Here is a 21,086-nt window from a genome sequence, read left to right as displayed (position 1 = left end):
ATGTGACTCATATTTAGCCTGGCACCATTTTTTTCCATTACGGTAACTGACTCACTTTCATCTTTGCTGTATATGAGCGTCATTACGGTAAGTGCGCTGCCTGTCAAACATGGCGCTGTCCTGTTCGAGTCTGTGTAGTCAACTGTCTTTAATCCGACACTGTCGTCTCGGTAAAAACAGGATAACACATGGTCTTTACTCTCCCTACGTGGTCTGTCAGTTCAGGTATATATGAAGCCGATTAACATCGTCGCTTCCATCATTTATCATTTTTGTTTTACTCGTGTTTCGTAAACCTTTGCTAAGCTAGCTATACCTACCGGCTGATAAGAGATATTGAAAATAAAATTGAAAATAAAAAAATAAAGTACGTTGTTGATATTTTCATCAGAGCAATTATTATGTCGTGATCGGTGCATACCCCAACGATAAAGAGTAATCATGTTTAATTCTTTAATGTACAAACAATTATTTTATTCCTTTAATGACAGATATCTTTCCTCTCTGATAGACTGCCCCTGGGTAGACACTACTCATCGTCCGAAATCAGACGAGGTTTTGCTCGTTATGTTGCCTCCAAACTCCAGTGGGCTAATACCAAATATGAAGATTTCCTTAAAAAGCGATTTCCCCGCTTTTTTCTGCTCTATCACACTTTCGTGGAAGGTAAGCTCACGGTTTACTCACTCCTGAGGTCTCCAAAAACACTGCAGGAGAGCCCTGTGAGTCTTGTTAGCCCAACAATGAGGTTGGGAGACCTGACTAGGGACCAGGAAACAGGCTGCTGTAGTACATAGGCACCTTATATATGAAGGTTTTTGAAGATGAAAGTTGCTGAGAGAGAGAGAATTCAAGACCCAACTCATGATCAGAATCTGGAGTTAAAATAAGACATTTAATAGTCAGATTTCTCATATTCCATGGCCTTAATATGATCGTTTCACCTGGTCTACTAACATCAGGGTCCTCAGGGTCTTTACTTCCTGTATAGGTGTGTCTGCTTTTGTTCTAGAATTGAAAAAGCCTTTTGGATGGTAGGTGAAATGTCTTCAAAAACCTAAAGAAGTCCAGTTGTCTTCTTTCAAACATCACCCCATCAGCAGCATTATATCCAGAAAACGCTGTTCTTGTCCATCACTTACCCGAGCTTATTTTTTTCAGGTCTTGCAAGTCAAATTTTCATTTTACTCTATTAAAACTGCATTAAACAAGCAAACAAACATTGCATACTACATACTGTTTGTAATATACAAATGATTATATAATTATATCATTTTGTGGCCCCAATCTAAAGCGAACATCTACAGGAGTACAAGCAGGCTCAGGAGTTGGTGTCTAAATAAACAGCATGCTACAAAGCACTTTGTTCTAAGAGTCAAATAAAATTTTTAAATCTACAGTAATATTTAAAACAATTTTTTCTGTCACTCATTCCAGGATTCAAGCTACTGTTCCGAGATGCCAAAGATATCAGGAGGATAAAAGGAAAAATGTGGTCTGATGGAGTAAAGTTCCAGGATTTGCCTTACAGGGACATGGAGAAACTCAGACAGGTGGGTCTGATTACTACACTGCACACAGAAATATCAGAATGTTCCACACATATTAGAAATGGAGGGAATCAAACTGCTTATAGCCCAGTGAAAATGAGTAATTTCTTGATTATTATTAAATTTGTATTAAATATAATTACATTTATTTTGTTATTATTAAATCTGCAATAAGTCAGAAAAAAATTATTTGATTTTTTAAATCTTTTAAATTGCAAAAGTTTGGAATATACTTGATTTTGATTGTTAATATGATGCTATTGCTTCTGAGTGTAAAATTTTCTTTTGACTGCATTCTGTCTAATGGCCAGCAGGAGGCGAACCCTGGTTGCAAAAAGAAATTCACTTGTATAGAAATTCCCTCTGCTTTTTTTATCTGGGATCTTTTTAAAAATCCTTTCCTTCATACATTCACTCTTAGCAAAAAAAAGTTGTGTTTTCTATCATGTTATCTACCAAAATGTGATGCATTTTGTCACAGAAAATCCAATATAATCCTATTTTATTTAGCTTTTCGATTGGAGTATTATTAGTGTAATACCGGCAATGGGAATTCATGTCAGGTTAACACCATCTCCATGCACACAAATAAAACCAGTTCTATTTTGTTTTGACACTAATTGTCAAAACTGTTTAAAATTTTAAAGGCAAATAAACTATTATATTATTTAGTGCAGTTATCAGTTTGTATTCATTAAAAGAATAAATAGACAGAAAAACAGAATTCAAGATCAAAATAACAAATGAATATATTCTAATTTAAACTCCTAAAATGAAAAGGCTTAAATCAACCATAAAAAGAAAAAACAAACACCCACTGTTTGAACCGGTTATAATGAGTTAATTCTGTCTGATATTAGGTTAACAGGCGTGAGGATTTATCAAGATGCTAGCACTTCAGGTGCATTAGGGGTGGGATGGCATGCCTCAGGAGGTAGAGAAGGTCATCTACTTTATCAGCATTGAAAAATGTGTAATGCTGATGTAAGCAATGCTCTTATTTATTTTTGGCAGCTTCTTCTTTTTGATCAGTTCAGTGGAATGTCTGTTTCCAACTCTTCTTGTCTTCTAAATCTTCCCTTTTCATGCCAACCATCAGCATTTCCTGTCAAAACAACCGTAAAGCTCCTTTTTGTTTTGTTTTTTTCTTGCTTGTCAGCCTCATCTTCTGCATCCTTTTCCCGATAATCCCACTTTCTCCCCTCCACACATCTCAGCCGATTCATCTCTCTGACTTTGTACGTCAGGTATTCAATCTGAGCTATCGCTCTGAATAAATACTAATGGTATTTAAAATAATTTCATAATCGTGAGGACTGTCAGAGCATCCTTTAAGGGGAGGGATTAGCGTTTAGTCACCCGTTCTCATAAATTAGTGTAGATTTTGGTAGAGTTTCAATTCCTGTGTTTATGGCAGTGTAGTATTTTTAGTTTATGCATTGTCAGTGTTTCAGGGCTGTAATGTCTCACAGTAACTTGGCTCACTTGACTTGTGTTTGACAGTTTCGCAGAGACTTGATCAAGGCCATCCCGCTGGTGATCATATCCATCCCTCCCTTTGCCAACTACCTGGTTTTTGTCTTGATGTGAGTCCTCTTGAAATAACCATCTCATTTGATTTGCAGGCTTATTTATGTTGCTGTCCCTGTTCATTAATCATTTTCTGTCACTTATTGTGCCTCACTCTGCTAACAACACCTCCTGCATCGACAGGTATTTCTTCCCCCGTCAGCTCCTGATCCCTCACTTCTGGACTCCCAGCCAGCAGCTGGAGTTTCGGAGAGTGTACCACTCCCTCAGAGCTCGGCACCACTGGCCGGTGCTCAAAGGACTTGAGTGCACGAGTCAGCAGGTCAAAAATGGTCACTTACAGAGACAACTTAAGGACCTGTGTGCAAAAGTAAGTATCGGGAATGTGTAGCAGTACTGCTTTCTGCTTGCAAAGTACACTAATCATTCACGAACAGTTTTTACAGTGTGGCCCCTTATAATGTTATCTTCCTGAATGTAGCACGAGTTATCAGGGAATAACTAGATATTATGTCTCAAAGTAACATCCTCATTAACGTCAGAACCAAAGATTTTTCAGCCGAACATTGCCCAGACATCACTTTTCTTCTACTGTCTTGCATTAAATCTGTAGCATATCCTGCCAGCACTCTTCCAAAGTTAAGGACACGCACACACATCCTCTTGGCCGTGCACATGATGTAAGAGAAAATGTGACTCATCAAACTGATCCATCTTCTTCCCTTGCTCAATAACCCAGCTTTGCACTTGCATAATCACTAAAGGCTATCCAGCTGATGATTTGGGTAGATTTTAGTGGTGGAGAGCCAAGAGCATGCGCACTATGACCTGTCTGTGGTTATTGTGCTCCATGCATGTGTCCTGTCAGCTTTCTTGGGTGCTTATAATCTTGTAAGCACCCAAGAAATCTTGTTGCTTGTCTGTGCTTGGCCTGCTTCTAGTACTAACCCATGCTTATTGGGGAAACACCTGATACCTGTGGTTTGAAGATGATCTGTGCAAGTGATCTGGCCATTACAGTTCTGTCTGAGAGATTCTTATGCTGTCCAATTTTTTCCCCACTTCCATGTTGACTGTGAAAACTGACTCCTCACTTGCTATTTAATGTATCCCCCCTCTTATTAAGACAATGGAAATCCTCACTCTTAATTGTCAGTGATTTTAAAATAGTGCATTGTTTTTCTGCTCTGCTAAGTATTCTTTCGCACAGTTTTTCACTTCAAACTTTGGACACATAGCTGGGATACTTGGCCAGTTTGCGAGGATAACTGTCATTTCTTTTCATTAGAAAACTACAACTTATTTGTTAAATTTTAAACTGTTCATTTGGATGCACAAATAGTAAGTGCACCCTAGTTCTCATTCTTCAGTTTAATAAACATTGCGGGAGTCAGTCATGATGATGCCTAAACGCCACAAATTTTGGCTGTGAACTGTGTGAAACAGTACAGATTTGCAGCTCTGTTAATTTCTAACCAGTACATGTATGTTTGATATTTGTTCAGGTCCAAAGTGGAGCAAACCCCAAAGCATCTGAAATCCTTGCTATCCGAAGCCTGTTTTCTGGACCTCCTTTGGGTATAAGGAGGATGAGCGTTGATCACATGGTCAGTAAAACTCCTCCAATTTTCTGTCTCAGTTAACAGGAAAGCAAAAGGCTTAGTAAAGCCTTCGTATTCATGTTTTTATGGCTAATCAGAGACACATCAGCCCGCTGCTCTTCTTGACGCCACGGCTCCCCGGCTTCTTGATTGGCCAACGGCTGAGCAGCCACGGGCTGGAGTTGCTCCAACTGGACCGGGGCCTCAGCAGACTGGGCGTTCACCAGCTGAATGACTCTGAACTCAGACAGGTCCATCACTCTCCATGACTTTATATACTGAGTGCCTTCGTCTGTAAGCTGTTTTATAAATACTTGATGTTTTCCTCCTTTCAGGCTTGTTATCTAAGGGGCCTTAATGCTGATGTTCTTGGTGTTAACCAGTGTCGCGAATGGTTGTCCCAGTGGCTTCAGGTGTCAAGCTCATTGAAAGGTATTATTATTATTTGGATTTGCAGTATGGATTCTTTTTTTCTGTCACCTACCCTAAAGATTTTGATGAGAGCCAAAGAAAAATCACCAGAATTGTAATAAAAATAACTTTACCTGTTTCCTTAAGAGGATTTATGTGAAGAGAAATTTCCAGACAGAATGTCTGTGAAGGTTCTCAGTCATCCAGGTCATCGTAGTCAAAGGAGCTTGCAAAGAAAAGCGTCTGGACTTCTTTAAGTTACTTGAAGACGTTTCACCTCTCATCCGAGAAGCTTCTTCAGTTCTAAGGTCAAATGGTGGAGAGCAAAGAGGAGCAAAGAGGCACAGAAAAGAAGACCAGACACCAGCGAGGGAGGATAAGAAGGACAGACGCAACAACATTGTCATCCCCTATGTAGCCGGTGTATCAGAAAAACTTAGGAGAGTTTTCTCCAAGCATGACATCCCGGTGCATTTCAGACCCAGCAACACGCTCAGACAAAAACTGGTTCACCCGAAAGACAAAACGCCAAAACACAGACTTAACAATGTGGTGTATGCTGTACAGTGCAGCGAGGAATGCCCAGACCTCTACATTGGAGAGACCAAACAGCCACTTCACAAGCGCATGGCACAACACAGAAGAGCCACCTCCACAGGACAAGACTCAGCAGTCCATCTGCATCTTAAGGATAAAGGACACTCTTTCGAGGATGCCAATGTTCACATTTTGGACAGAGAGGACAGATGGTTTGAAAGACGAGTGAAAGAAGCCATCTATGTCCACTGTGAGCGACCATCTTTGAACAGAGGCGGGGGTTTACGACACCAACTCTCTGCCATCTATAATCCAGTTTTGAGATCCCTTCCCAGACGCCTTAACGCCCACTCACATCCTGGGCCATCTGACCTCAGGAATTCGCATGATAAGGTGGGGCCAGGTTTCACAATGAACACACCCGAAACTCTGGCTGATTGGGACCCACACCCAGTTTCACACCTTGGCTCAGGCGATTAGAGGATCATCAGGGGGTCCTTTTGTCCCTCTGTGGGGGGATACTCCCACTAGGTTTATATCTGGGACTCTCCACCATTTGACCTTAGAACTGAAGAAGCTTCTCGGATGAGAGGTGAAACGTCTTCAAGTAACTTAAAGAAATCCAGACGCTTTTCTTTGCAAGCTCCTTTGACTTCCAGACAGAATATTGCACAGATTTCTGTCTAATAAAGTAGCTGAGACTTGATTGCTTCTACTGTGCTTACCTGTATAGTCAGTCCCAAAATGTCCATAATGAGTCAGAAAAACCATGGAATAAAATAAAACAAAATAATAGTTCAAAATGTAAGTAAATATGAGCCTAAACTAAAGTTCTGGCTTTATGCATGTGGATGTGGAGCACAATTTAGAGTTGATGTGCTTTGTGGATGCTGTGGATAGCTGAAGTGCAGCACATCTGTTGGATGTACACTGCTCAAAAACATTAAAAACACTTTGAAAGGACATCCGAAAAGAAATCATGCTAGATATTGATGTGGACTGCGTAATATGTTAGGAATTAAAGAATGGCATACTGTGTGATGGACATGGAAGTATCAACCTACAGAGGGCTAAATTTAATGACACCCTGAAAGTTAAAGTGAAAAAGTTATTTTACAGGCTCGTCCTTTTTGCCAAAATTTACATAAATAAATAAATTTTTATTTATATAGCACCTTTCAAGATAGAGTCACAAAGTGCTGCACATAAGATTACAAGTCATAAAAAGATTTAAAAAGAGAAAATAAAACAGGCAAAAAATTAACCAAAAGCAGTTTTAAAAAGGTGAGTTTTGAGTTGTTTTTTAAAAACAGCTACTGAGTCCACAGTTCTTAATGCTTGGGGGAGAGAGTTCCACAGTCTAGGGGCCACAGTGGCAAAAGCTCTATCCCCCTTAGTCCTCCTCTTAGTATTTTTTATAGCAAGTAAGCCCTGATCAGATGACCTCAAAGACCTGCTAGGGACATAGGGCTGTAGCAGATCAAAGATGTAGGCAGGTGCCAGTCCGTGCACAGCTCTGTAGGTCAAGACCAGGATCTTAAAATCAACTCTAAATTTAACAGGAAGCCAGTGTAACTGAGATAATAACGGTGTCACATGTGAGTACTTGGAGGATTTTGTCAAAAGCCTAGCTGCAGCGTTTTGCACAACCTGCAGACGATCCAGAGAACCTTTGCTTAGACACATAAACAGCGAATTACAATAATCCAAGCGTGACGAAATAAATGCAAGTATAGCAATCTCGAGTTCAGAGCGAGATAAAACCGGGCTTAACCTAGCCACATTTCTCAAATGATAAAAACAAGACCGAACCAGAGATTTCACATGCCCATCCAATGTGAGACTCGAGTCAAAGGTGACACCTAAATTCCTGATAGAGGATTTAACATAGAGTGAGAGAGGACCAAGGGCTTTCACTATCTGCGATAGAAACCTATCAGGGGCGCATACGAGGACTTCGGTTTTCCCCTCGTTGAGTTGGAGGAAATTTGCAGCCATCCAACGTTTGATCAAATCTAAGCAATCATTCAGACGCTGAAGCTTAGATAAATCCTCGGGCATAAAAGAAACGTACAACTGAATGTCATCAGCATAACAGTGATAAGAAATGTCCTCAAAAGAGCCCATTATATGCTGGAGGGGGAGAAGATAAATTAAAAACAATAAAGGCCCCAAAACTGACCCTTGAGGGACACCATAAGTAAGGGAGGTAGAGGTTGACCTAAAATCGGAGACTGCCACAGAAAAGGATCGGTGATGGAGATAAGAGGAGAACCACTCTAATGCAGTTCCAGATACACCAACCCATTTTTTCAGCCTTTCAATGAGGATGTGATGGTCAACTGTGTCGAAAGCTGATGTGAGGTCCAACATGAGTAGAACAGAGCATTTTCCTGCATCATTATTCATCAAGATATCACTTGAGACCCTAAGAAGAGCTGTCTCCGTGGAGTGAAATTGACGAAAACCGGACTGAAACTTATCATAAATGCCATGTTTGTCCAGAGCTGCCATAAGCTGCTTAGCCACCTTTTCTAGAAGCTTAGCGATTAACGGTAACTTAGAGATAAGTAGCAGAGATAATCGATCCCGGTGCTGCTGATGGGTTAACGATCTTCTACAGCCTGTCCCCTGGAATCCACCTGCTCTTGAGACTGCACTGAAAGACACAGCAAACCTTCTGGAAATTGTACACATTAATGTGCTATCCTGTAGAAGTGGGACTACCTGTGCAGCCTCTATAGGGCCCAGGTATTGCCTCATGTTACCAGTAGTGAGACTGACACTAGCCATCGAGTGAAAAATCTGTCAGAAAAGATGAGAAGGGTAAAAATGTCACTTGCTCCCATGAGGTAAAATCATTCCTATTTTCGTGGTTGTCTCATTGGTGCCCCTCCGGAGCACCAAAAAAGTGGTTATAAACTGGTTATAAACACACTCTGCTACTTAACTGACCAGATCAACATCCCAGAAGTTAGTTAGCTTGATGCTATAATATGATTAAAAAGTGTTCCTTTAATTTTTTGATCAGTGTATAAGGCTCAAACTGTCCCACCGATCATCTCTGTTAAACTCCAGTGTATCTGGAGCCAAATGAGTGGAATGAGTCTGTACTGCTATTTGACATGATTCCAACAGATGGCGCTCCACTTTTTCTTTCTGTAAACCAGGGGTGTCAAACTCCAGGCCTCAAGGGCCGGTGTCCTGCAGGTTTTAGATATCACCCTGGGTCAACACACCTGAATCAAATGATTCGTTCATTACCAGGCCTCTGGAGAACTTCTAGACATGTTGAGGAGATAATTTAGCCATTTGAATCAGCTGTGTTGGATTAAGGACACATCTAAAACCTGCAGGACACCGGGCCTTGAGGCCTGGAGTTCAACACCTGCGCTCTAAACAAATGAAACACCCTGCAGATAATGGCTGATGAAATATACTGCATGTTTATCTAACATATAAATCATCTTTATGAAGAGTAACCAAGCCTTTCTCCTTCTATGTACTGCAGTAGTATCAAAGTAGCTACAGAAACGGTCTCACTCAAGAACACGTGTAGTGACAGAACAGAAAATTATTTAAGTTAATTCTTATTTGAATATGAAGTGTCTGTTTGTACTTGAATGTTAATACTCAGTTCATTCACTGATGCAGGACTTTACTCTAAAGTTAAACATTTAAAAAATACTTAATCTGAAAGGGCATTTAATTGGAACCAAAATTCAATATAATTCAGCATTACCTGTGCATGTTGCATTTATTGTTCAGTACATGACCCTAGATGATGAGCCAGTGAACTTTCTAGAAGAGGTGTTTGGTGCACAGCTTATGGCCCTAACAAAGCAGTGTGAACAGCCTGATAAGTGCACAATCTGCTGCTCTACGGATTTATGCCAAGTCAAGGAATAAGATTTTTTTTGACACTAACAGCATTTTTTGTTTCTCATAAATCAGAATCTGCTGACAATTACATTTGAGCAGGCTTTGCTTTTAATCCAAGTACAATTCAGAAGGATGGCAAGAGGGATTGCATTTGCCAAAATGCATCTGGAAACCATCAGGCTATTGTCTGTCTTTTTAATCAGCTTATCAAGATATTCTGCATTCTTAAGTAGCGGCCGGACACAAAAATCTTGGCTCTGTTAGGTTATAACGGGAGGCTTGAAAAACTGTTTAGAGGTTAAATCTGCTAACTAGCTAATGTAATAAATGCACATTGTCTCCACACATTAAAAAATATAGGAACTACTTGTTCTATGTACAATAGTCAAGACAAAATATCCACTACCTTTTGTGACTTAAAGATCAGGCTTTGAGTTATATTTAAAGCATTTTGGGGGGTGCTTTAAAAGACCTTTTAAGTACTTCCTAAATGTTGCATGATTCTTTTATAGCTATTACATTAGCATGTATTTTTTACTTTCATTTTTGCAGACTCAGAGGTGTCACTGCTTTTGCACAGCATTGTATTTCTCTCTGCAAACTACCCAAGTGGTCCCAGCCGTCACTGACAGGAAGCCTCATGCTATCTGCTGTTGTGATTATACTCTCTTACGTGCAATGAAAAGCAAAACTTTCCAAGAGGTTTTCAACAGCTCCTTTTTGGAAAGGAAACAACATTTTAAGGGTGTTTTTGGCAAGAAACCATTTCTATTCAAAGGATTTACCACAAAAAAGAAGCCTTTGCAGTTGCAGTTAATAGCATTTAAAAACAAGATGAATCCATTGTCATCTATTAGACATTAGTGCTATACTGGTGATGTGGAAGTAATGTCATGATTATCTATTGCTATATGTGAACCTTGTTTGCATGTGTGAACTGATACATGTTATTACACTGTTTAAGTTCAGCAGTTCTTTTTGTTTGGTGATATGCTCAGACACATTCCATTTAAAAGAATTACATTAAGATGGGCATGTTTGTTTTTACATTTCACATCAAACATGTCCTGTATTTTTTAATGCCAGTACCTCACTTTGTGCTTTTTTTTTAATATACTTTGAATATTGTTTACCATGATCAAGGTTGTGGGTAACAGGACTTGTGGTGGGTAATGTGGAGATGAAGAGGCGTTATAACCTGGTTGACGTCAAACAGCAGTAGACAATATGAAAGTCCCCGAGAGTAACTATGTAAAGAAAAAGCCCACTGGCGGCCCAGCTGTAAAGTCATTGAAGCTTGCTTGTGTGATGAGATGCTGAACGTCTTGTACGTTCTCAAAGTTTTTGGTTTGTGGCACAGCACACATTTCTGACAAGATATCACTTTATTGTTTACCTTCTTATTTTTTTGAAAGGCTGGAATGACATTAACTTAAGTGCAAAATTTGTTGTAAGCCCTTCGCCTGCTTTCTGGTTACTCCTACGAAGAGGAAATTCCTGTTGTATCTGCTGGTGACTTGTGTAAGTGTAAAACTGAACATGTCATCGCTTCCTGTGCCTTTTGCAAAAGCACACAGAGTTAAATAGAAGATACAAAAGTTATGTTATGTTTTTTAAGATTTTTTTTTATTATTTGCTCTGCAAATGTTCAGTGTTGTGTTGTGCCAATATTATATACAATATCTTGGAAATGTGTCTGAAATAAAAACCTTAAAGGTGCATTTTCCTCCTGTATAACTTTATACAGAAAATTCAGATGAAATTAAAAAGGTCTTTAATGAAAAAATTAAAAACTGGAACCCATTACGACGAATAAACACCAAAGCAGTTCAAAGCTTAGAACAGATCCAGGAACACCAAAATAAACTCAACTTTACAACAAAGCAAGCAAAGTTAAGAGAGAACATTCACTTATGCTAATATGACACTGTACATTAATCTCCATTTCCATTCCATGTACAGCATCAAAGCAGAGCCATTAACTATGAAAATATTATCTGTATGAAGAAAATTATATTCTGCGTATTATGTGGAAAGTATGATGAACATTTTAAAATATCCAAGTGAAGAACTTTGTGAGTAGCCCGAACAGTCAACTTCTCCTCTGGTGTCGATCACATAACTTCGTAGCGGTCCTGGATGCCTTTCATCAAACAGCAGGCAAACACAATACCGAGTAACTGGAAGGAAGAGAAAAAACGGTCATCATTTTTGTTTACAACTTTTTAAAAACTAAAAGTCTGTAGAGTCCAGAAGCAAGATGAGCAACAACACATTACCATAGTAACAAAGGAAAATAAAATGAGCTGATAGACTCTTGAGTTTAAGAGCAAATTTTGTTTAATGGTGTTACATACCTGCAGGATAGCAATGACAACCGCTGCTACTATCACCCATAAGATGTTGTTCTTTAGAAATGTCTCCACAGCAGCACTACAACCCTAAAGAGAACAAACAGAAAAGTTAGAATTGATCTCCACTGTGTCTGAGAAAGGTTAACTGCTTGTGGGCTTTTTGCCGTTTCGTTTTTCTTTCCTCCTTCCATATTTGAGGTTCTACAAATCACATACTGTGACAATGAGAGCAGCTACCTCAACCATCTTCTCGTGCACGTAAAGTAGTAAATCTTTTTTTGTTTGTTTGTTCTAGTCACTAATCTCCTGGTGGAAAATTTGTTTCAGAGATTTAACTTTGGAGGTACTCTGTTTGCCAGTTGTATAGTCTGTGAGAAAACAGCACTAGGCTTCTTTGCTTTGTAGCCTCAAACACTTTCCTTAAGAGTTTATGACCTCGGACACTCATTTAATAGCACAAAGTCCATTTTGTAAATTATGCTCACTACTGGATTCACAAAGGATGATTAACTAGTGCGCACTCATTGCCTAACAACATATCAATCAGTCGTTAGCAGATGAGTTTGCAGTTCCAAATCCTTTAATCCTTTTGTGTGCTTGGCACAAAGCAAGACTGTTACACAGCTGGAGTCATGTTTCTAATATTTACATGCCATCCAGTTGCAGTTTGGTTACAATTCTCTACTGTATGTCTCTTTAGCTTGCCAGATATATATATTTTTTACCTATTTAAGCAACATGCTGATAACTTAGATGTTTTGCTAAATAAACAGGACTTAAGAATTAAGAAAGTGAATTTCAGGTTAAACAAACTCAGAAAGAAATTGACCCCTGTTTACCTGCTGATACACTTTGTCAGAGTCAGTCATGGTTCCTTTTCCACAGCCTTTAGTGACATTCTTGCAGCATGAGTCAGGCACAGAGTTTACTTCGCTAGCGAAGCCTTTCCAGTCAGAAGAACTGTTCACACCGCAGCACTTCAGCTGGAAAATGCAAACAAGTCTATGAACAACAGCTATGAACTTGAGATGTAGAGTAAAATGATATGGAACACATTGTGCAAACAGCAACAATATCCTGTCACACGAAACTTACCAACAGGATGCAAAATGTTTTGACAGGGTGGTACCATACTAACCAAACAGTGAACAGGAACATTTACAGTGAACTTACGTTATGCTGAAGATTGTCCACAGCCTCTTTGAATTCTGGTGCGCCCTTTTCGTACTTGGAGAACATGTCGGTGACGCTATCGTGGACGATAGTTGAGAGCTACACGGGAGGGACAACACACACAACATCGCAGCTCAAATTAAAACCACACCTTCTGCAGGGACTCACATAAAACAGATGTATTCAACACTTACCTTGTTTCTGAAGACGTATCCAACAATTGCTGCTGCAATCTCAACGATAATAATCAGTGAGAGAAGGACAGCAAACTGAGGGAGGAGAAAGGAACGAATGAGGAATTGAATGATCTACCTGAGTGGTTGTCACACAAATAAACAGCAATTTTTACAATGAAATCTCATGCAAAAAAGTTAACAAAAACAAAGTTACTGCATATGGTGCTGTGTGAATTACCGTGGTGACCATGCAGTGGTTTTCTTTGAAGGCTCCACAGCAACCAAAGAAGCTGATGAAGAAAATCACCACACCAACTCCGATCAGGATAATGGGAGCTGCCGAGGCAGTGGGATCAGTGATCTTGAGGGTTTTGTTAAGCGACACCTGAACCATGATTCCTACCACAATCAGTGCTAGGCCACATAGCTGCAAGAATAAGAAGAAGTTAGGCTAGAGTGAATTCATGGGGAAAGGTTTATAATTTGTAATGTAATATTTTATTTGGCTATTTGACAAAAGTATGATAGCAAAGAAAAGCAACAATAATTTGATTCTTATTAGCAGCTAAACAATAAAACTGTACCAAAATACACTTGTGTTTTTATACACCCAGGTACTTGACTGTGATAGGGATCAATCTAGAAAGTGTCACACCTGTGTGCCAGTTATGGAGGTTGAATACCACTACTTTAATAGGTGTATGTTAACCTTCTCTGACAGTTGGCAGCAATGCCAAGGGGTAATGGGAAATGGACTGATTCTTATATAGCGCTTTTCTACTCTCCCGGAGTACTCAAAGTGCTCTATACAACATGCCACAGTCACCCAATCACCCCCATTCAAACAAGCACTTTCTTTCTATACTTAGTGCTTCCTAGCTTCATTCATACACATTCACACTCAGATGGATGCATCGGAGAGCAACTTGGGGTTAATATCTTGCCCAAGGATACTTGACATTCAGACTGGAGGAGCCTGGGATCAAATCACTAACCTTCCGATCAGTAGGGGACCTGCTCCGCCTCCTACAGCCACCTCAAGGGGGGACAAATTTCCCAAGACAAGTTTTTTATCTTAAAATAGCTACTACAAATTTTAAAGATTGAAAAAAAAAATCTGATTATGGTATCATTAAATCAATTTGATTTTTATATTATTGTACTTTTGCATTTCATGTAAGCAAACCACATGAGAAAGGTCTAAAACAAAAGAGGAAGTTGCAACATTTTTCAGTCACTGAATGCGGATGTAAAATGATCAGATGATACAATGACACTGTCACAGTGTCACTGTCTGGTTTGGGTGATAAGAGCAATTCATTCGATCTTTTACAAACACTAATGTCTGACCGCAATCAGCTGTGTCCTTGAGCAAACTGTATTCTTTTTACTTTTATTCCCTTTTAACTCAGTCCTGCTACTTTTCTGATAAACAATTGTTCAGCTGTGCACTTTTTCAAGCAAATATATATATATAAGAACAGGTGTTATTTGCCATATCAAACATCATGTTTTGAATGACTAACAGTATAAAAATTGCTAAATTACTGCTGATAAATAACTGAAAATGTAAACTGTAAAATGTAGACCTATGTTAGATATTTTAAAGCTTTTGTATAAGGTGTGAGTAAGATTAAATTATTCATTAACCTGTTTTTATCGTTCTTGATACACATGGGCGAGGGCAAAAACAAATATATTGTGGCTGGAGATACCACTGGGAGTCCCTGAAGAACAACTTCAGCTCCCAACAGTATGCTCACTATTGTAGGGGTTTAATATTTGAAACATTTAAGGGAAAATAAATGTTTTCATACCAGTATGACAACCTGATACCTCTCCAGCCTCAGTGTCAGTCACATGTTTGCTATGCTATCCATATTAAGACCTGGCTGCTACTGTAGATCCTTCTGTGTTGGCTCCACCAATGTAAATATTTGAGCCTGAGTCAAACAAACAGCTAATGGTTGGTGTAGGACAAAATATAAAGGAGTGAACAGAGAAGCCAAGCAGAGCCCAGAAAGTCACAGAAATTCAGAAGAGAGTATACTTCATGTTTCCTGAGAAGGAAGCTGTGGCAAAATTTGGTGGCTCCCTTGCTCTCACAACTGAAGAGCTAATCAACAGGCAGATCAGATTGTGAGATTAACATACAAGACAACTGTGCTGTTAAGAGTTCACAACACTCATCATATTTGGTTATCATTGAAAAGATATAGAAGATTGTACTGAATAGATTTTCAATAGCTCTCTCCAGAAACTATTCGAATGTCTGTTATTCAGCCAGAGGCACTAGTTGTGTTGCCACTCTGATCTGAAAATCAAGAAAAACTTGCGCACACTAGCAACACAATAGGGCTGAAACTCACAGGTCACTCACCATGAGGCTCCAGTTTACTTATTTACAGTGTCTACAGGTGTAACCAAAGTCCTTTTACAAGGAAGTATCACAACTCAGCAACCATAGTAAAAAGAATTCAGGTAGTAATTTTAAAATCTTACTCGAACTGAAAGGGGAGAAGACAATAAATGTATGAACCAGACGCAGAAACTAGCCAATCAAATACACACAGTTTCACAACATTAATTTTTCTCGACTCACTGCGGTTACCACAGTCAGCATGATCGTTTCGCAAACAGATAAGGGAGTGGCTGTTTCTTTATTTTAAGAAACTGTATGCATTATTTTAAAAGTTGTTTTATTTGACATCCAAAAACCTATATGTCTTTTATGCCTGAGAGAATGAAACTTCAATCTACAAAAAAAAAAAAAGAAAAAGTGGCAAAGGGCTAGAAAATTCTTTTATCACAATGCTTTGGCTCCTTCTATGATCTTGTTGCAAGATAAACTGAGACTTCATTAATGGATCAAGAATCATAATCTCTGCTCATCCCACGTATGGATAAAGTAAACCATAAAACACTTTGTGGTTTCTTTTTGTTGGTAATCTTTCCATATGCATTTTGCTAGCCATGTCAAACCAACTGGCTGCAGGTATTTTGGACATGGCTGCTGATTGGCCAGCCTTGTACTTAGCAGGACTTTTGTGGGTGAATCCTGAGTGTTAAAACAGTCAGTCTATGGCTACGAACATCCTTTTTTACTAACACTCCCACAAGGCAAAGCGATGTCAAAATACATAATGGTGCAACCAGCTGAGGAAATTTCACAATATGTCAAATAGAGGTGGGAGTCACCATACAACTCATGATACGATATTATTGCAATTTTTTTTTAATATTTTGCGATATTCAAATTCTGTACATAAAGGTAAACTTTATCAATATTCATTTTATCTAATATCAAAGTCTCACACTCAGTCTTTCTCTCATTTCAGTCAGTTTTATAAACTGAATGGTTTGTATAACAGTCTAGTCCAACTTAACTGAATGCAACCATCTGATACAATTATAGCTATTCTGAACTATGCAATTTATGAAAACTATGCAGCCCATTCAGCAACTGAAGAATTTGAAAGTAAATTAAAACAAAATATAATTTTACATTAAATAAAAAAGTTTTAAACTTAATTAAAATAAAACATGTCTTAAATTAAAATAAGTAAACTGTCATGTTTATTGCTGCCAAAAAAAAAGTTAAACACATTTGGACAGTGAAGGAATGTCAGGATTCTTGCTCAGAAAAAGGAGCTGATCAACATGCTCTGAAGTCAGAGCATGTTCCAGTCCACGAAAAAATTGTTTGTAACAAAATATCGATTTCTGCTGTCCCTGTTTCGATACATTATTAGCAAACAAAATATCACGATACTACACAGTATCGATTTTTTCCCCCACCCCTAATGTCAAACCACTGCTCAACACTACGAAATCCACTGAGTATCTCCTATATGGGGAGTTATCAGTGAGTGAACACTGACATGTTTCTTCATTTTTCTGTTATACTTTCTTCTTTAGCGTGTGGGGCTCAATTTTAGTTATTTATTAAGTAGTAAATTGTCAGTAACCAGTGTCAATACACATTTTGACCTTTTTTGAGAAAAAGGTCAAAATGTGGAGATTACTTACAGTTGTTGTTTCCTGACAACTGTCTTAAAATCGCACTTCAGAATCGTTTCTAGTAACAAGGAAGGAAATGATGTCTCATTTAGCACATAAACACAGCATGGTGATAAGTATAAGAACATTCAAAAGATGGTTCAGAAAGCTGCATCTGGTCACAAGGAAAAACCACACAAACCTGGAGGAGCTCACAAGATGCCAATTTGTTTCATTAACTCATCTACACAAGGCTTTTTGTTGAGGTTATAGCAGCAGTGATGGTTTATCTTGAAAGAACATATGTAGTGTGCACATTTTGACTTTTTTCTCGAAATGCAATTACGACTTTAATCTCAAAATTTTCACCTCATTCTCAAAATGATCAATAATATGTTTTCTTAATGTGGCCCTAATACACCTTTGTAGAGTTGTGATGTTTGAGTGGGTCATTGAGTAGACAATTTTCATATATGGAAACGCACCATAGAGTCGAGAGGCATTTCTTACTACTGTCTAATTTATTTATTTACATTTTACAACTATCAATTAAATCAATTAAAGTAATAGTCAATTATTATTGATCGGAATTCGTCAGCATAATGTTTATATATGCCTCCACTTACATCAGTGTGCTACACACATTAAATTATTATATACTGTTTATAAATACTGACCAGAAGAGTGAAATAAGGTGTCCCAATAAATAATGAAAATAATGACAGCACTTCTAAAAATGTGCACTGAGTGGAAAAAATTAACAATACTAAAGTGCATCTAAAACAGTTTATTGTTTACAACTGTTTATTGTTATAAATGCTTTATAAAAGATAATATTATCTCAACAACTATGATTCTCTGCTCACTCATGACCAACAAAAAAGCTCTTAATAGGAGTTGAGAAAATTGCCACCTAAAACAAATAAACAGAAAAAGTATTTATTTCTGCCTTAGACTGTAGACTTTATGTGCCCAAGACTAGGGCTGGGCCATATCATACCGTTCACGGTAATACCGGTATAATGTTGGGCAACGATAAGAAAATGAAATATCGCGATAGAATATGGGTAAAACACGCATGCGCAGTGCCTTTGTTTTCATGCAAACATGGCGGAAAAAGCATGGCGGTGACAGAGAATGAGAAGGGCGAAAGCGGATCGTTGAATGAAACGGATGAACCAGAATTGGTTTGTAAAAATGCTGCAACTTCAGTGGTGTGGAACTGGTTTAGCTTTGGTCCGTCAGCTACACAACAAAGCACTATTTTTGCTAGAGCATGCTAGCGGGCCGTCGTTATTACCGTGTTTTTTGGAAAATACGGCACACTTAAAATCAATCCTTTGATTTTTCTGAAAATCGACAGTGCTGCTTATAATCCCGTGTGCCTTATGTATGAATTCTGGTTGTGTTTACTGACCTTGAAACGATTTTATGTCGTACACTGCGCTTGAAAATCTGTCAAATGTTTTAGTACAACTTTGCTAAGCTACGAACCCGCACCGCTTGATGGATTGTCGGAGCATTACGACTATCGTAGGCAGGAGCCTCGCGGAGTGATACGTACTGTGCTTCAACATAATATTACTGTATTGTGTGTGTATAACCTCTTTTTAAGTTTTGTGGATATTCTACATGGTTATGCTGAGGATATGTCGGCCAATTTCCACTGGAAATGCCTTTTGGTTAAACTGTCAGCAAGGAATTTGCATTTGTACTGTAAAATTTTTATATAACTTTAATGCACACAAAAAACAGCTGCTTGTTTAAGTGAAAATACATTGATGGTTTGTTTGGTTTTTTTGCACTAATAAAGTTGTGGAGTTGTAAAGTACTTTGTCTAGTGTCAATTATATCGTCAGTTATATTGTTATAGCAAATTTTCAAATGTATATCGTGATAAATATTTTTGGTCACATCGCCCTGCTCTACCCAAGACTGTCAAACTTAAAGGCATGCTAGTGTTCAAATGTGAAAAAAACAGCCTTTATATCACCTGAAATAAAGGCAATGACAACTTTGACTGTATTGTCAAGTTAAAGGCCACTGACTTCACAAAAACTGTGTATTATTTTCTTAAAGCAATTTCTTTTTCATTTTCTTTAGATTAAGTTAGGTTTTATGGTGACATCTTAAAACAATACTGCTCAGTTGACTCAAAATCCCAGGGTACACCTGGACTTAAGGAAATGCTGCTGTAAAGACTGAACTGTTTACCGAGTATAAGTATTAAATAATGGGACTTAAAGGGAAGTCCCGCCAAAACAGCTTTGTCATTTTTACTTCCTCTTGCCCTATCATAAATAACAGTTTGTTAATTTAGAGTTAACTGTGCAAACACCAGCTTACCAAACTTTATGGGGTGACTAAGCAGGAGGAAAAAATGATCTGGAGTCACATGGTACTGCAACACTTTGGAAATCTGGTCATAAGATTCACATTCCTGCCTCTCTTATACCCTCTCTCTTATCGTCACCATGAAGGTGATGTAAAACTAACTAATCTTGGAAAAAGTTCACTAATTATCCCATTAGATTTAAACACAAAACTGAAGAACACAACAGTGTTGCTTCCCTTCCTGCAGTTAGTTTTAGGTGGTTTCCATGTCCACTCTGCTGTGTTTTGTTTCTTTTTTTTCATAGCCCAGTTTTACTATAAAAGAAATGTGATTGCTGCCACTTACCCAGAAGATGAAGTTGAAAAAGAAAAGTAGATACTTGACACATTTCATTCCTCCTGCTACGCTCATGATGAATGACGAAGATCCGTTTTCTACATTAAAAAAAGAAAGCAAGTTTATTGCAAGTTTAATTCTTAACTGATTACATCAGCTGTAATACGAGCAGCTGAAGGGTGGAAGAGCTGACTCGTTTTCAGTAGGATACTAATTCTCATTGCTATGAAAACGCTTGGTGATTTATATTTTTAAAGTTAGATCAACACGTCACACATTTCTCTGATTGATTTGTATTTAGATTTACTAATTAAAAGTTACGAAGGAGTCTCAAAAATGTTAGGACTGTACTTCAATGTCATTATATATAGACACGATAAAATTAAGGAAACACGCAGATCTGGATAACACTTAATAATTGGAGTAAATTGAGAAGAGTCTGAGGAACACACAGCCCCCCTTCTCTGACCGTTAATCACTGCTAGAAAGCAACAAAACAAGCTTTGTCAACGAGTCAAACTTTTTACACAAACAGCCAAGCTCAAATTACGGACAGCTGTTAGTCTGAAAACTGAATTATTCTTAAATACACACAAATAAGTCTACAAATTAAGTTACAAAAAATTACGATAAACCACCCTTATCTACATTAGGCGACATTTTTCTTTTGTCTAAAAGAAAAGACAACGAAACCGCTAGATGCACAGTTTAGAAAGCGACCCAAAAAAAACACCGGACGGAAAACGGTTAGGAGAAAAAGAAAACTTTTTCGGTGCTATTTTAACACCTACCTTTCAGAAGAAGTTTTTAAAATCTTGCCACGAAAGGCGAAGACAAAGTTGAAGCTGTAGGGGACTCTGATGCGTTCCGCCGTTTATACTCCCTCCTCTTTCTTTCACACTCTCTGCTACCTCCTGCTCCCTCCTTTTTACTGTCTCCTGCGCAACTCTACCCTTCAATGCTACCTTCAGGGCCCCGTCGTTAAATGCAAACTCCTACTGCTGTGTAATATTCTAGCGTAGTCGGTTTATGTTAGGATATGTAAAGACATATCGGTTGATTAACTAGTTGGTGTTATTGGAGAATTGGGGTCAGGTTGAGGTCTGGCAAAACCAATATGGCAAAGCTGTAATTCTAGAACTTTCTACATACCAATCAGTTTGACTTTCATTTTCCCATTTTTAAATGAGCCCCATACCTCC

The 21,086-nt window shown here is 38.4% G+C and overlaps 2 protein-coding genes across 2 annotated transcripts; one reads left to right on the top strand and one right to left on the bottom strand.

Annotated features, from left to right (window-relative positions):
• Window positions 1-98: 98 nt before the first annotated feature.
• On the top strand, window positions 99-11,230 carry letmd1 (LETM1 domain containing 1). Its single transcript, XM_084916912.1, has 9 exons — window positions 99-225; window positions 512-666; window positions 1,438-1,553; window positions 3,054-3,136; window positions 3,264-3,450; window positions 4,586-4,687; window positions 4,780-4,932; window positions 5,017-5,113; window positions 10,064-11,230. The coding sequence occupies exons 1-9, from the start codon at window positions 110-112 to the stop codon at window positions 10,138-10,140; spliced, it is 1,086 nt and encodes a 361-aa protein (XP_084773038.1). The 5' UTR covers window positions 99-109; the 3' UTR covers window positions 10,141-11,230.
• A 38-nt stretch (window positions 11,231-11,268) lies between these two features.
• cd63 (CD63 molecule) lies at window positions 11,269-20,830 on the bottom strand. Its single transcript, XM_084916913.1, has 8 exons — window positions 20,676-20,830; window positions 19,894-19,982; window positions 13,453-13,641; window positions 13,233-13,307; window positions 13,039-13,137; window positions 12,705-12,848; window positions 11,869-11,952; window positions 11,269-11,691 (listed from the first exon to the last, which is right to left on the bottom strand). Exons 2-8 carry the CDS (start codon window positions 19,957-19,959, stop codon window positions 11,626-11,628), a joined length of 723 nt encoding a protein of 240 aa, XP_084773039.1. The 5' UTR covers window positions 19,960-19,982; window positions 20,676-20,830; the 3' UTR covers window positions 11,269-11,625.
• Window positions 20,831-21,086: the final 256 nt, after the last annotated feature.

This window comes from Perissodus microlepis, chromosome 20 (assembly GCF_051167445.1).
Source record: "Perissodus microlepis isolate ML-2025 ecotype Zambia chromosome 20, ASM5116744v1, whole genome shotgun sequence".
Classification (NCBI taxonomy): Eukaryota; Metazoa; Chordata; class Actinopteri; order Cichliformes; family Cichlidae; genus Perissodus; species Perissodus microlepis.
This window is presented reverse-complemented; position numbering and strand designations above follow the sequence as displayed.